The sequence below is a fragment of the Onychomys torridus genome, chromosome 3 (genome assembly GCF_903995425.1).
Source record: "Onychomys torridus chromosome 3, mOncTor1.1, whole genome shotgun sequence".
Classification (NCBI taxonomy): Eukaryota; Metazoa; Chordata; class Mammalia; order Rodentia; family Cricetidae; genus Onychomys; species Onychomys torridus.
The window spans coordinates 45,437,217-45,451,101 of record NC_050445.1 but is presented as its reverse complement, the minus strand read 5'-3'; the positions used below and the strand labels follow the sequence as shown (position 1 = coordinate 45,451,101).

Here is a 13,885-nt window from a genome sequence, read left to right as displayed (position 1 = left end):
CACTACTAAACTCTAGAGGGCCATGTACATAATAGTTAGTACTAAACATACTTACACAAAGTGTGTCACCTAACACATGACAAATATCAAACATTATATGTTATATACAAAATAAAATGCAATACCTTTAGTAGAAAAGACTTAAACACATGAACTTCCTAAACAACCAACTTGGGAGTACAGAATGGAATAATACCCACCTTCACACTGTACTTTCACTTTGTGTTAGGAAACAAATTAGGAACAGTAAATTTCTACATTTTGCCTATCATTCCATAATTGAAAATAAGAATAAACTACAGTATTTGATCATAACTATGAAGCATTAACCCATGGTACACATTTCTACAATAATTAAACCTTAATTTGAAAACCTTTTATGTCAATAATCATTAAAAGCTTACCATTTGGAGCATCTCGTCTTTTTTCTGTTTAAAAAAATCAGAACATTTATTAGACACATAAAATACATCAAAACACATATATATACCAAATAAAAGTAAAACCTTGATAACATACTTCATATAAATTTTTACTCTTGAGGTGATGGCTAAGGAATCTTTTGAAGATTAGATAATTATGCAGATGTCCAAACAGAAGAAAAACTTATGCAAACGCTTAAGATTATAGTGTGAGGGAATGCCATGACAACAGGACTGGAGAGAGCAGAGAAGTCAATTAACAGGTCAGGGATTTACCAGGGTGAGACCCATAGCGGAAGGAAGGGTGAACTGGAGTTTACTCAGCACACGACAGAAAGCTCTCAGGTGGTAGAATAAGTGGCATGATAAAATCTACATTTCAAGTATAGTTTCAGATATAGCAGAAGAAATGGATAGCAACACGGGGAAACTAGTGATATGTGGATGTTAACTGTGAAGTCAATGATAACCAAGCTACAACCTATACACAGAACCACACAGGGTAGGTATAGAGTAAGGGATTAAAGGGAACAGAGAGATCTCATTAGGAAAGACATACTTATATGAGTTTCTAGGAGGATCAAGTGGGAAGAGGAGAAGAGGCAGTGGGAGGGAATATGGGGAAAGACTGCTAAAATTAAGGGGTAGGGGCATTTAAGAGGTATACAAACAAAACTGTAAAATAATGGGGATGACAGAGGACGCCCCTGCTCCTGCCCCGCAAAAAGCACTTTTAACAACTTTTTGTTTGTTTGTTGGAGCACTGGCTGACCTAGAAATTGCTATGTAGGTCAGGCTGGCTGCAATTTAATGGACAATTCTCCTGCATCTGCATCCCAAGTGCTGAGGTTACAGGCATGCACCACCATGACTAGCTGTGTTTAAAGAATTTTAAACAAATGTAATTTCTACATATTTTTCTAATATAAACTTGTCTGAAATTGTGAAAGAAACATTAATGACTAATGTAGTAAAATAATTAGCTTGTAAATAATAACAAACACAATCAATAAAATTCAATTGGTGGACAAATTAAAAATCCTACCAATGGGAACCACAGATATAACATTCCATCTTGTGATCAGATGAAGTAACAATTTGATCATTTAAAGAAAGCAATTTCTATGTTGTCAATCTTTAGTTTTCAAAATGTATTAATCTCTGTATGCATAGTGGTGACCACTTAAAATATAAAATATATTGAGAGAAATAAAAGGTTCAAAATGTAAGTGTTTCACTTTGTTTGAGACAGGGTTTCTTTCCTCTGTGTAGCTTTGGAGCTTTTCCTGGAACTCATTCTGTAGCCTAGGCTGGCCTCGAACTCACAGAGATCCACCTGCCCCTGCCTCCTGAGTGCTGGGATTAACGGCGTGCACCACCACTGCCTGGCCTCAAAATTTAAGTTTTAAGAGCAATTCCTGAAGAAATATATCCTTGGTTAGAAGTCATTTCGGTGAAAGAAAAAAGCAGAAAAGTTTGGCTAAAGAGACAAAATCTGAGGTTCACCTGAAACACTTACTAAAAATATTAACAGAACAGTGTGTCTGGAGTTTGGGATGCTTTAGTATCATAGGAATAGTCATACTACAATGTGGAGTACTATGTTCAAATCCTAATACATACTGAAAAAGACATATAACCCAGTGAACTGCACACACAGTACTCAGGACAATTTAATCTATACACTGTATCACTACTTCAAAAACCTTAGAGTATGTGATCAAGGGCTACAAATGGTATATAGTGAGGGAAAGAAAACATATCAAGGTATAGGGAGACAGAGTTTGACTTAGTATGAAGAGCCAGCCAAAAGTGACCAACACAGCTATGTCCTTAATGTCATGTTCTCTGTGCAACTGAAACATTTTACCTAAAAGTTTAGATAGTCCACTATATGCAGGAGAATATCCTATACTAGGTAAAAGGCATCGTGAACTTACCTACCTGCTTCAAAAAAATTATTTTTAACAAATGCTTTGCATTCTTTTTCTTTTCAGAAATGTTACTTGTTCTGACTAAAGGTTTTCCCAAAAGTACACTAGATGACCACCACAAAATCTCACTAAAAATGACACCAAAGGCCCACAGAGATCGAACTCTGGAGAACATGCTTGCCCAGCTAGTGTGAGGTCTGGAGGTACGATTCCAGAATTCATAAAAAAAAAAAAAAAAGCTTTGCAGGTGTGGCTTATAAACCCAATAGTCAGGAGGCAGAGACAGGGGAACCCCAGAATTAAACTGGTTAGCTGGACTACCAGAACTGAGCAGCTCTGGGTTCAGACAGAGACCCTGACTCCTAAAGTAGAAATGATCAAGAAAGCCTTTAATCCCAACACTTGGGAGGCAGAAGCAGGCAGATCTGAGTTCAAGGCCAGCTTGGTCTACAAAGTGAGTTCCAGAACAGCAAGGACTAAACAGAGATACCCTGTCTTGAAAAACCAAAAAACAAAAAAACCCCAAAAAATACCAAAAAAAAAAAACAAACCCAAAACACCCAACGTCACAAGACACCATTTTCATGCCTCTACACACCAGGTACATCTGGGAACAAATATGCAGCCCCCCCACACACACACCCATACCCACGCACGAAGGGGATGTTTGTGTGAAAAAGCAAACAAACAAACAAACAGAAAGAAGACAATGAGCCATAATGCCTAAAAGTTAGGTTTCAGTGTCAGAATACTAAATACTTTCTGAACCAGAGACAAGTAAGCTGCTTTTGACTGTACAATTGCAGGGCCCTGATTAACCTACTTATTCATCATAAATAGAAGATATAGTGAAGCAACAGCTTGGTTTACTTTATCTCAACGGATTTTTTTTTAAACTGTGTGTGTGTATGTGTGTGTGTGTGTGTGTGTGTGTGTGTGTGTGTGTGACAGAGAGAGAGAGAGACAGAGACAGAGACAGAGAGACAGAGGGAGAGCATTTGTAGAAATTAAAGGAAACTTGGGGAAGTTCTCTCCTTATACCAAATCAGTGTCTTCCTTCTTGGAACTCATTAACGAACAATAAAAATACATAAAAGAGTGTTTTCTTTTCTACTGCTATTTCAGATCCAGTGCGTTCCTCTGTCTATTGGGAAACACATTTATCTTCAATCTGGGGTAACATGTACCCTTAGAAGTACACAAAGATGTTCCGAGTGGTTCCTCTTAAGCCATCTGCTCAGCTGTCGCTCCTGTGAGACCCCTAAGACTGATATGCTTAGCAGGGTAGTTTTAGGGAGGCTCATCTTTTCTTCAGCCTTTATTTCACTGCAGCAAGGCTGGGCACAGCTGTCAAACGACGGCTCTATGCTTATTAAAGCTCCTACAGTACCGTGAATTACTCCTAATTGGAGTATATATGTTAAGAGTTGTCTTATGCATTAAATTAAGTTCCTTATGACTGTACAGTGTATAGCATTTGTGGACTTAGTCTGCAATTCTGATAATTTGTTCTTAAGCCTCTTAAAAGTATTTGCTTACCACACATAAAGTATTTAAATTTGTTTAAAAATAGCATTAATAATGCAAATTTAAGAGTCAGTGAACATGGAATTTCAACAGCAAAAACATTATTAGAGTAAAAATATTTCCTTTGAGGTATTGTGGAACTTTGTTGTAGAGAGGGCTAGACAGTAAATATTTCAGCCTTTGATTATTACATGGACTCTGTCACAATACCTCAACTGTGCTGTGACAAAAACTAGCCAAAGACAGTATTCATCTGAATGAATGGAGCCAGATTTCTATGGTTTATACAGTAACAGCCAATGACTCACATTGATTGGTAACCGGTGTGCTGGCTCATTTTATGTACAGAAAGGAAAAAGAAGAGCAAGGAATGTTTACCAGACTTCCTCTGTCGTCGGCCCAACAGGTCTGTAACTGCTTTTCGGAACTTTTTTGCTTCTTCTTCATTGGCAAAATTAAGAGCAACTTGACAAGTCTGAAATATTTCCATCAAAAAGAATAAAGTGCATGAATTTAGCTTTATGTAATAACAATAATGGCAACCCACAGAAGCACACTTCAAAGAAGAAAGTTTTGCTTTCTGACAGTTTAAAAAAAAAAAAAAAATCACTGTATGATTTAAGTAACTTTTAAGCAAAAAAGCCCAGAGAAGGGCTTCTAGACTATTAGAAGGACTTTAAGACTATTAGAAAAGCCTCCTTACATGGCAGAAACTGAATAATTTGTCTTCACGAAAAACATCATTAAGTTTGATTTCAAAAGAGCTTTATAAATAATGTAGATTGAAAAAGGGCAACTGCGGTGGTATGAATACAAATGGCCCCATAAGCTCATAGGTTTAAGTGCTTGGTGCCCAGTGGGTAGAACTGTTTGGGAAGGATTAAGAAAGTATAGCCTGGGGCTGGAGAGATGGCTCAGAGGTTAAGAACACTGACTGCTCTTCCAGAGGTCCTGAGTTCAGTTCCCAGCAAACACATGGTGGCTCACAACCATCTGTAATGAGATCTGGTGCCTCTTCTGGCCTGTAGTCATACATGCTGTGATGAAATAAATAAATGAATGAATGAATGAATGATTGAATGAATGAATAAATGAATAAATAAATAAAAGAAAGTTTAGCCTAGTTGAACAGGCTGTGATACTGGGAGTGGGCTTTGAGGTTTCAAACGACTTGTGCCACTCCCAGCTTGTTCTCTCTGTCTCTTGCTTGTGGGTCAGATACTGCTCCAGAGCCATGCCTGACTGCCTGCTACTGTGATCACTGCCATGATGGTCAGGGACTCAACCTCTGAAACTGTAAGCTCCAAATAAACTCTTTCCTCTACAAGTTGTCTTGGTCATGGTGTCTCTTCACAGCAAGATAAAAGTAACTAAGACAGCAGCCTGTACAGTAATCATTATCAAGACAAAAAGAAAATAGGACTTACATCTCCAGCAAAGGTATGAAAATATCCTCTAGGACTATTATATACAAAATTATTGTATAGCTCTTGTTCCCACAGTAATTTCCCATCCTAGAAAAAGAGGAAAAGTTAAAATTTACTAAAAAATACCTCTAGGACTAAAAGTAGACAACTCATTAAAGGAACTGTTTCTATAAACAAAGATTTTTAGGGACATATATATGCCATATACATATAACATAGATAATACAGTATCATACAATTTAATGAACTCTGTATATAAGGGGTTCATTCAATAGGGCAAGCATTTCCAAGTATACCACATAGCCAAGTGCATAACTGTGCTCACTAGATTACCAATACTACCATGAACAAGTGAGATGCACCCATGACCATTGTGTAGCTCCATTAGCCATGTTTTGGGCTATGCTTTATCAAACACTGCAGTAATATCTTTTGCTCTTTTCCTCAATTTACAAATGTAGAATAATCAAAGACATCTTCCCTGGGCTGTGCAACAGTAAGTTTAAACAAGAGATGAGAAATCCACATAATACTGTCATATCTATAGCCACAGTGTAAGAAATATATTTATTCTTCATGCCAAAGGTGGCTGGCTAATTGTGAGTGGTAAGCAATGGCTACCTTCAGGCAGAATAGTGAGAAAAATGTAAACACTGCCCAATTCTGAAATCTAAGACTCTACCTACAAAACAAATTTAAAATACGAAAAATCGACAGCTCAGGTTGGCTAGTGCTTAGGAGCTTTGCCCATGTACATATGTCACTGTTTCTGGAGGAATGTACTGGGTTTAGCAGCTGCCCAACCTGAAGCTAAGGAGAAGAGCTGCTGAAGAAGGCAGGCAACAAGTGCATCACTGAAAAAGAACACTGTGGATATCTCATTGAGGCCCACAGGAGTATACGAGTGCACTGGGATTTAAGATATGACATGGTGGCCTACTTTGTGAATGAATACTCCTTGAAGAATGAAGATTAAATATTTTGGAAGTTCTTTGATGAACTTTAGTAAGTGGATAAAGTATAATTTATTCAAAAATGAAAGGAAAAATATGAAAGAAACTGCTCTAAATACATTAAGACCACAATAATGGGCATTTCTTCTTAGTGTATTTGTGTAATAGTCATTCTATTTTGAGACAGTACTTCCTGGTGTTGGTAAGAAATATAAAGCTACTTTCAGGACACTGCAGTCTACAACATTGGAGGTATACAATCTAAGACATTTCCCTCATGTCTAGAACCTATATACAGCTTTCCCTGTACAAAACACACTTACAATAATGTTTAATTATACTTGAAGTATAGTAAGAAGTGCAATAATACAGACTAACTACAGTAAAGGTCTGTAATAAAAGTTATGTAAAACTAATGAATTGTTTGCTTCAGGATTTGTTCTTTCAGTTTTATGTCAAGACCATGTCTAACAGCAGACAACTAAAAGACAGAAAACAAAGTCATAGGCAAGACGGAGGTCACAATATCCTTATCTGGGTTCCCACTCAGTTCCAACATCCTGAACTATCTACAATAAATTTCACTCCTCTAGTGTATCAATTTAAACACACACAAGACAATCAGAACATCTAGACTAAATTATAATCAAGGCAGATAGTCAACTACAAATTAAAAGGAAGTCAAAACAAAACTTACCTTAATGTCAAATATTCTTAAAAAATAAGATCTCTGAGGATTGTCCTTAACAAGACAAGCAACGCCACTGCACTTCTTTGACCACATACAGTTCCGATCGGCTGCATACAACTGCACCACTGCCGAAGACATAGTCTGCAAAAAATACCAAGTGCACAACCATTACCTTCAAAACAACTGGACTCACAGCCCCTGCTGATGTTCTGACTGCAACCTCCCAAAGCACCAAGCCAAGACCACCCAACTGAGCTAGCTTCCAGGAACAGAACACAATGAACATTGCATTATCTCAATTACTTTTTTTTGAAGTCGTAACTAATATAATACCAATAATTATTTAAAAAGTAACATCTATTGATTCTTAAAATGTATCTAGAAACATGCATAGAAAAATACTAACCCAATGTAATTATTACTGTTATTCTAACTTCACATTACACTAAAAAAAACCCACACCACTAAAGAGGATAAATAATACGTCTTATAGAAAAACTGCTAAGTGAGAAAGCTGAAATGTGTGACTTAAGGAGATACTCTAACATCTCCTTAATCACACTGCATTTTGAGGACACAAACATTTAAACAGTGGAACAATCCTATCAGGGGATGGCTAACTTCCATAAAACAACTGTCCCTTTATAGCAAAGGAACTAAATCAAGCCTGAAAGCAAGATTCAGGATTACTAATAATAAGCACACCAAGACAGATGATATCTCCTTTTTTAAAAATGGTAAAAGCACAGCAAGGATTTAAAGTGACTAGCATAGGTAGGACAGGGATTAAAAAGCTATTCTGAGGGTAAAAACCAATCTGACTGACCACTGAATCTCCCATGAACCAGATGCAGTGGAGCTCTCAGCTGACAGAAGAGGAGTTATCTCACCACCTGCAAGGGACATCTTGGGCTGACAGGTACTCCAGGGCACCTGGTGCCATCTTTCCTGTGAGTATGAACCAATGCAAACTCTCATTTCTTCTGAAGTAAGTTTTTTTTGAAGGCAGCTATGTAATCTATTTCTCTTAAAGTGGCACTCACAAAAAGACAGCACTAACAAATGAGAAAATAACAAGTAGTTTCCAGACCACTAATCTCATTCCTAAACTAAAATTTAAGGAAATAGTTACCCAGTTATATTTCAATGTAAATATAAAAGTAAATTACTTCATGAGCCTTCCTTAGTTTTAATTTGCATATATTATATATAATAATGGGTTTCACTGTGATATTTTCATATAGGCACATAATGTACTTTCCTATTTACCTCCTATGGCCCTTCCTTGCCCTCCCTACTCCCAATGATGCTCTTCTTTCCAATCAGTCCCCTTCCATTGACATGAATCATGGGATTTTATACATATACAATCTAAATAACCAAAATTATTACTTAGGATCTGATCAAGTAAATGATATCTAAATTCAATAAAATAGTGGCACTGTATTAATTTAGCAGACTATATTAAGACTTGGAGGTGTGGTATTTTGGTATCATCTAATTATGGCAGGGGACTGCCCTCTGGCAAAAGAATTCCTTTGAACTGTTATATAAATAAATCTTTAATTATGTCAAAATCAGGAATGTAAGATCAGTATACTACTAGGGACGAAAAGTTCATAAACATATTCTGGGTTACAATGTTCAATGTTGTATTTTTAATTAAAAACTTTATTTTTTTTTTAACTTTTAAAGCTTCATGGAAGGAATTGGGAGATTTCCACAAGAAACATTATTAAAAATTATGAAGATACCCTAGGAACATGAAGAATCTATACTCTGGGACCCTGGTTTAAATGATGACACTGAAGAATAGGGGTAGACACTAGCCCAATGGGGACTTGCCTGCATTGCTGTGTAGCACAATTACTGTTGTCTGGTTAACAACTCCAGAGGCTGCTTGCCTCTACACCAGCAGTTCTCAGCCCATAGGGTCACAATCCCTTCCTTTGGGGGTCACACACCATATTGTGCATATCAGATATTTACATTACAGTTCATAACAATAGCAAAATTACAGTTATGAATCAGCAATGAAATCATTTGATGGTTGGAGGATCACCACAACATGAGGGCCGCAGTGTTAGGAAGGGTGAGAACCACTTGCATCCTCAGCAAAGAAAACTTCAACAAAGGAAGAGCACAAAATACCAATGGGGGGGGGGGGACCCAAACCAAATTAAAAAAAATACTAAAATTTGTGTTCTAGTGAAAATTTAGAGATTACAGCCTTGTAATATAGCGCTGCCCAGACATATTTCTGGAGAAAACAAAACCAAAACCAAAACAAAACAAAACAAATCGGATACCAAGACTGTAGTAAGTAGCCATTCCAGCCTTGGCCTGGAAGTTCCAACCCCCACTAAGGCTTTGGTAACGGTCACACCTACAAGGCGGGGCTGAGAGAGGAAGCTGAAGACACATGATCCAGAGGAGAGGCTTCTCTTTGGTTCCTGGACCCCTGGATGCTGGAGGTAGATGGAGCAGAGTTCTCCAAAGAACACCGCGGACTGTGCCATACCTTTGCCAGACCCTACAACCTACCTATCCCTTCATTTGTAAGTTATGCCACTAAATAAACCTCCCTTTTAACTATGTGGAGTGGCCTTAATAATTTCACCAATACAAGACACTTGACACTCTCTCTGTTTAACCTGTTACCAAAAAGTAACAGCTTTAGAAAAGTAAAAAAGAACCTTCTACCTGATGCTGAAATTCTGTCAGAACCCTTTACTGAAGCATCAGTACTAACACTGCAGGACACTATCTGGATGTGGATGAAAACACAAAGAAAATAACAAAAGTTTAAAACATCTGCTTATGCAATCAAGACTCAACTACGCTGTAAGTTTCTACACACAGTTTGACACTTTAAAAAAACTAAGGAAAACCCAACAATAAGCAATTTTCAGAACTATTTCCAAAAGTTTGCAATCAATATAAATTTACTGACTCCATCTTCTATTTTAAGCTGTCAAAGCTTGAAAATGACACACTACATGCATAACTACAGAATATGTAAAAGCAGTTTGGACACAAAACATTTAATATATAAATTTTAGACAATAAGATAAACCACCAAGTATCCCTCTTAAAATCAGATTGACAGTGCCTTAATTAAATTTTTATAAACATTCCTTCCATTCCTTTAAAGTAATTGAAGTTAATCAACTATCTGACTCTTGTCTTTCACAATCGAGAAGATATTAATGAAAAACAACCTAGGGACAAGTGCTTTGGAATAAGAAATCCATTTCTTAACAGCCCAATAAAGGCCATGAATCTGTTAAGGCGAAGAAGACAAATGTACCACAATCATGTTTACAGAACCAGAACCATCAGACTACAGGCACTCCAGATATCTCAGCACTGAGTAACTGAGCAATGCCTTCCCACTCAGAACTCTCAGTGTCAGCGGCAATGAGAGGGGAGGTATACCCTGGCAAGTGAGGCAATTCCCTTCCCACTGCCCTTCAGCAAAACACTATCATACTCCAGGGTTAGCTTTGCAGGCTCCCATCATTGCCTGCCTGCTTTTCCTTCTGTTTCTCCAGAAATTTGTTATGGACCTACTCCTATTGTTATACCACAAATCTCACCCCAAGGTAGACTAACTTTCCATATTGATTTCTTACCCAGTAAAATATTATAATTTCCCATAGCACCTGAAATACTTTTGCAAACCTGTATTTACAGCCTAGCCATACTCTGTTCCCAAACAAGTATTTAATTAAAAATTAGCTTTCATTTTGATACTGATACAATGCTTGACACCTTCACATGAAATAACCTCATCATTGTTGAGAATGAAACTTTGCTCTATAGTATAGAAGTACAGAAGAAGCAGAAAAGTAAAGAAATACAAAATATTTGGTTGAATTCTTATAATTTTGAAGTGATCTCAATGAAGAAGTTTTAAAATAAATATTACTTTTGTTCAACATCAACCTCAAAACAGAATCTGGAAATTTAAAACATAAACAAAAGTAAAGCTGAAACTATGGTGGGAAGAGGAAAAACAGGACAACATGAACAAAAATAACAAATAGAATCCCAAATGAAGAAAATGAAGCCAGATGAAAACAGCCACTAACTTAGGACCAAACACCATGGGCAAAGTGACCTCCAAACACTCAATCACTGCATACTAGCTATGTAGAAACTACTGTGGAAGAATATTGATGTATCAAATGTTTATTAAGTATCTACTCCATATGAGGCATGGTAACAAGAGTAGGTGAAGGTAAGGCTCAAAACAGAATTGAGAAGAGAAATGAACGGGACAGACTTGGTCTTCATGAAGCATGCAGTCTAAGAGTACCGTAACTGTTAGAGGGAAAATGTCGTAATGCAAGGAAAAGACAAAAACCTAAATATCACAGAAGGGCTTCCTAAAGTATTATTTTACCCAAACATGAAAAGAGATGGATCAGGGGCACAAAGCAGGGAAGGCACTAGGGCAGTCTGGGCACTGTGTGGGGTTGGGTATGAAGGAACACGGAAGGGAAACTCCTAGACTTACTACAAAATAACATCAAACTCAGTTCAACTCCACGATTCTGACAGATAACCAGCCCTACAGTTTGGTAATCTTAGCTGGAGATACAGTGTTCGTGCAGTGGCCCCTGGTGCCTCGCTAGTCAAGCTCCCAACTGTCTTCCTTCATGCCCACTCTGTAACTGTCTGTATCATTTGCTTTGACCAAAAGGACATCAGCAAATAAACCAGTCTGGAAAGTGTTTATACACTGATCTGTTTTTCTGGAAGGCAGGGTTGCTCTAAAGACCTGGGATCAAAGTCTAGAAGCCACCAGTGCTGAGCTTATTTGCCAACTGGTGAGAAACCAATTTACACTGTTTTAAGTCATAAAGGAGTAAGGTGGCTTGTTTGCAGCAATGGGTGACAGACACTCAAGATTGCTTACACTAAAGAGCCACCTGTAACAAACAGTTCTAGTTTTTTTGTTTTTTGTTTCTCAATTTTAGTTATAACAGACATATACTTTAAATTGGCAGTAAAAGACAAAAATTTTAGGCTTTACTATCATTACCAAAGCAGATTTGTGGAGAGAAGGCATTTTAAAAAAAACACTGAGGCCACCATGGTCTACAGAGCTAGTTCGAGGACAGTCAGGGCTGCACAAACCCTGTCAAAGTAAAACAAAACAAACAAACAAACAACAACAACAACAAACCTCAAACACTTTATAGACAAAAAAAAAAAAAAAAAAAAATCACACTGACAGGAATATGTTGAGTAGACCAAGATCACTCAAAAGTTACAATCCTTACTCAAGTCTCAGGAGGAGCCTAATATGCAAATTCATAAACTACAAATCATCTGCACAGATTTTTTAGAATTATCTGAACCCACAATGACAGTCACTATAACTACAATTGGCAAGGCTTGCTGTAGTCTGGAGTCTCCCTCTTGAGGTCTGTTGGCTTATGGTAAATCCACATACTGGGATTAGAAGTTTCAGGGAATGAGGGTGGTCTCCTAGGGTTCCAACTCAGCTCACCTAAGGTTAGCATTACCAGCTAGGATTTAAATCCGATAATACGAAAGGAAAATAGGCTGACAACACATAAGTACTACTGCTTCTCTCATTCATTCCCTGTGGGAACAGTTTGGGACAACAAAGAGAAAAGGCAGGCACTGTGGCTGCTGGAAGGATCTGGTTTATGCAGAATTCCAGAGTCAAACCACTAGGTATCATTTCATCATAAATTTTATCAAGCACATATCCACTTCCATTTAATAAGAACAGTGATATATAATAGGTTTTTCTCTGAATTTTGAATTTGTTTTTTTATTTGTTCTAGTTGTTTCTTGTGCTAAATAAATGCTTACTTTGTATTTAACCTTGATATCTTTTCTTGAGAGGAGCCCCTCCAAATTATACAAACTTCAAGACACAAAACTTAATTGGCTTAAGACAAAAATGATGCAATCAGAAAAACAGGATTTTGTATCTAAAGAAAAAACTAAACCACTATGTTCCACTTTCTAAAGCGCACTTACTGAAATGACACCAAGTGACCTCACCCACTTAGGGAACAAAAGCCAGCGATTTCAAAATCAACTAGATAAAGACAGGCAGGAGCCACAGATGGGTGTCTGTAGGAGGGGATTCTTCCCTACTTGTGTAAGAATCTTAATGATTACACTGCATTTGCTTAAATGCTTGATATGTACTGGAGGCTCAATACTCAAGGGAAAATACCTTTCTCTTTCAACAATTAGAGTACTTTGCAGTGAAGTTAGAAAACACTTATTATTGAGTCTTAGCTGTTTTCTTGGCAATTCCCACCCACAGACATTATATTCTTTATTTTTGTTTCCATTTCTATAAAGCATCTGCTCTGTGGCAGACGTAGTTGCTGTAGAGAACAGCAAAACAGCTGATACACAGCCCTCCCCTATTTACAGCGTGCTTCTTACTATGCAAGGGCATAACATGCTGACTTCTACAAAGATGGACCCTGAAGAAGTTTATTTATTAGGACATCTCATCAACTCCAACTATTTTAATAACTCCCCATCTAACTGGAGTTATGTATGAATCCTCTACCAATCTGGTGGCCCTTATTAAAATGAACTTTCATGTGTCTGGTAAGTATAGAGTATAAGAGAAATGATAATGGAAACAATTAGGTTCCAATCATAAAAATAATTTTATGTTGCAGCCCCATTCCCACAGAGCTTAAGATACAAGGAATTGTATCAGGAGTCATTAAGGTCCTCTCTCATGTTCTGATCCTTCCTCTCAAAAATATGTGCTCCCAAATGTGAAACGCATACCCTTGTTTTGCCTGGGAGAGGTTTGTTCTCTATGTTCCTGTTCCGTATCATCTTTATTACATAATCTATTTACTTAGGTCTTATTACCAGATTGTCATCTCCTTGATGATGGGGGCCCTACAGGCAC

General features: G+C 37.4%; 1 protein-coding gene across 1 annotated transcript in view; it reads right to left on the bottom strand.

The window, feature by feature from the left end:
* Positions 1-13,885, bottom strand: part of Wasl (WASP like actin nucleation promoting factor) — a 57,487-nt gene that overhangs the window by 17,747 nt on the left and 25,855 nt on the right. The window contains exons 2-5 of the mRNA XM_036180999.1: positions 6,961-7,095; positions 5,311-5,397; positions 4,262-4,358; positions 405-428 (exon numbers count right to left, since the gene is read on the bottom strand). Of these exons, the coding sequence (XP_036036892.1) occupies positions 405-428; positions 4,262-4,358; positions 5,311-5,397; positions 6,961-7,095 (343 nt within the window). The remainder of the gene's footprint in view (positions 1-404; positions 429-4,261; positions 4,359-5,310; positions 5,398-6,960; positions 7,096-13,885) is intronic.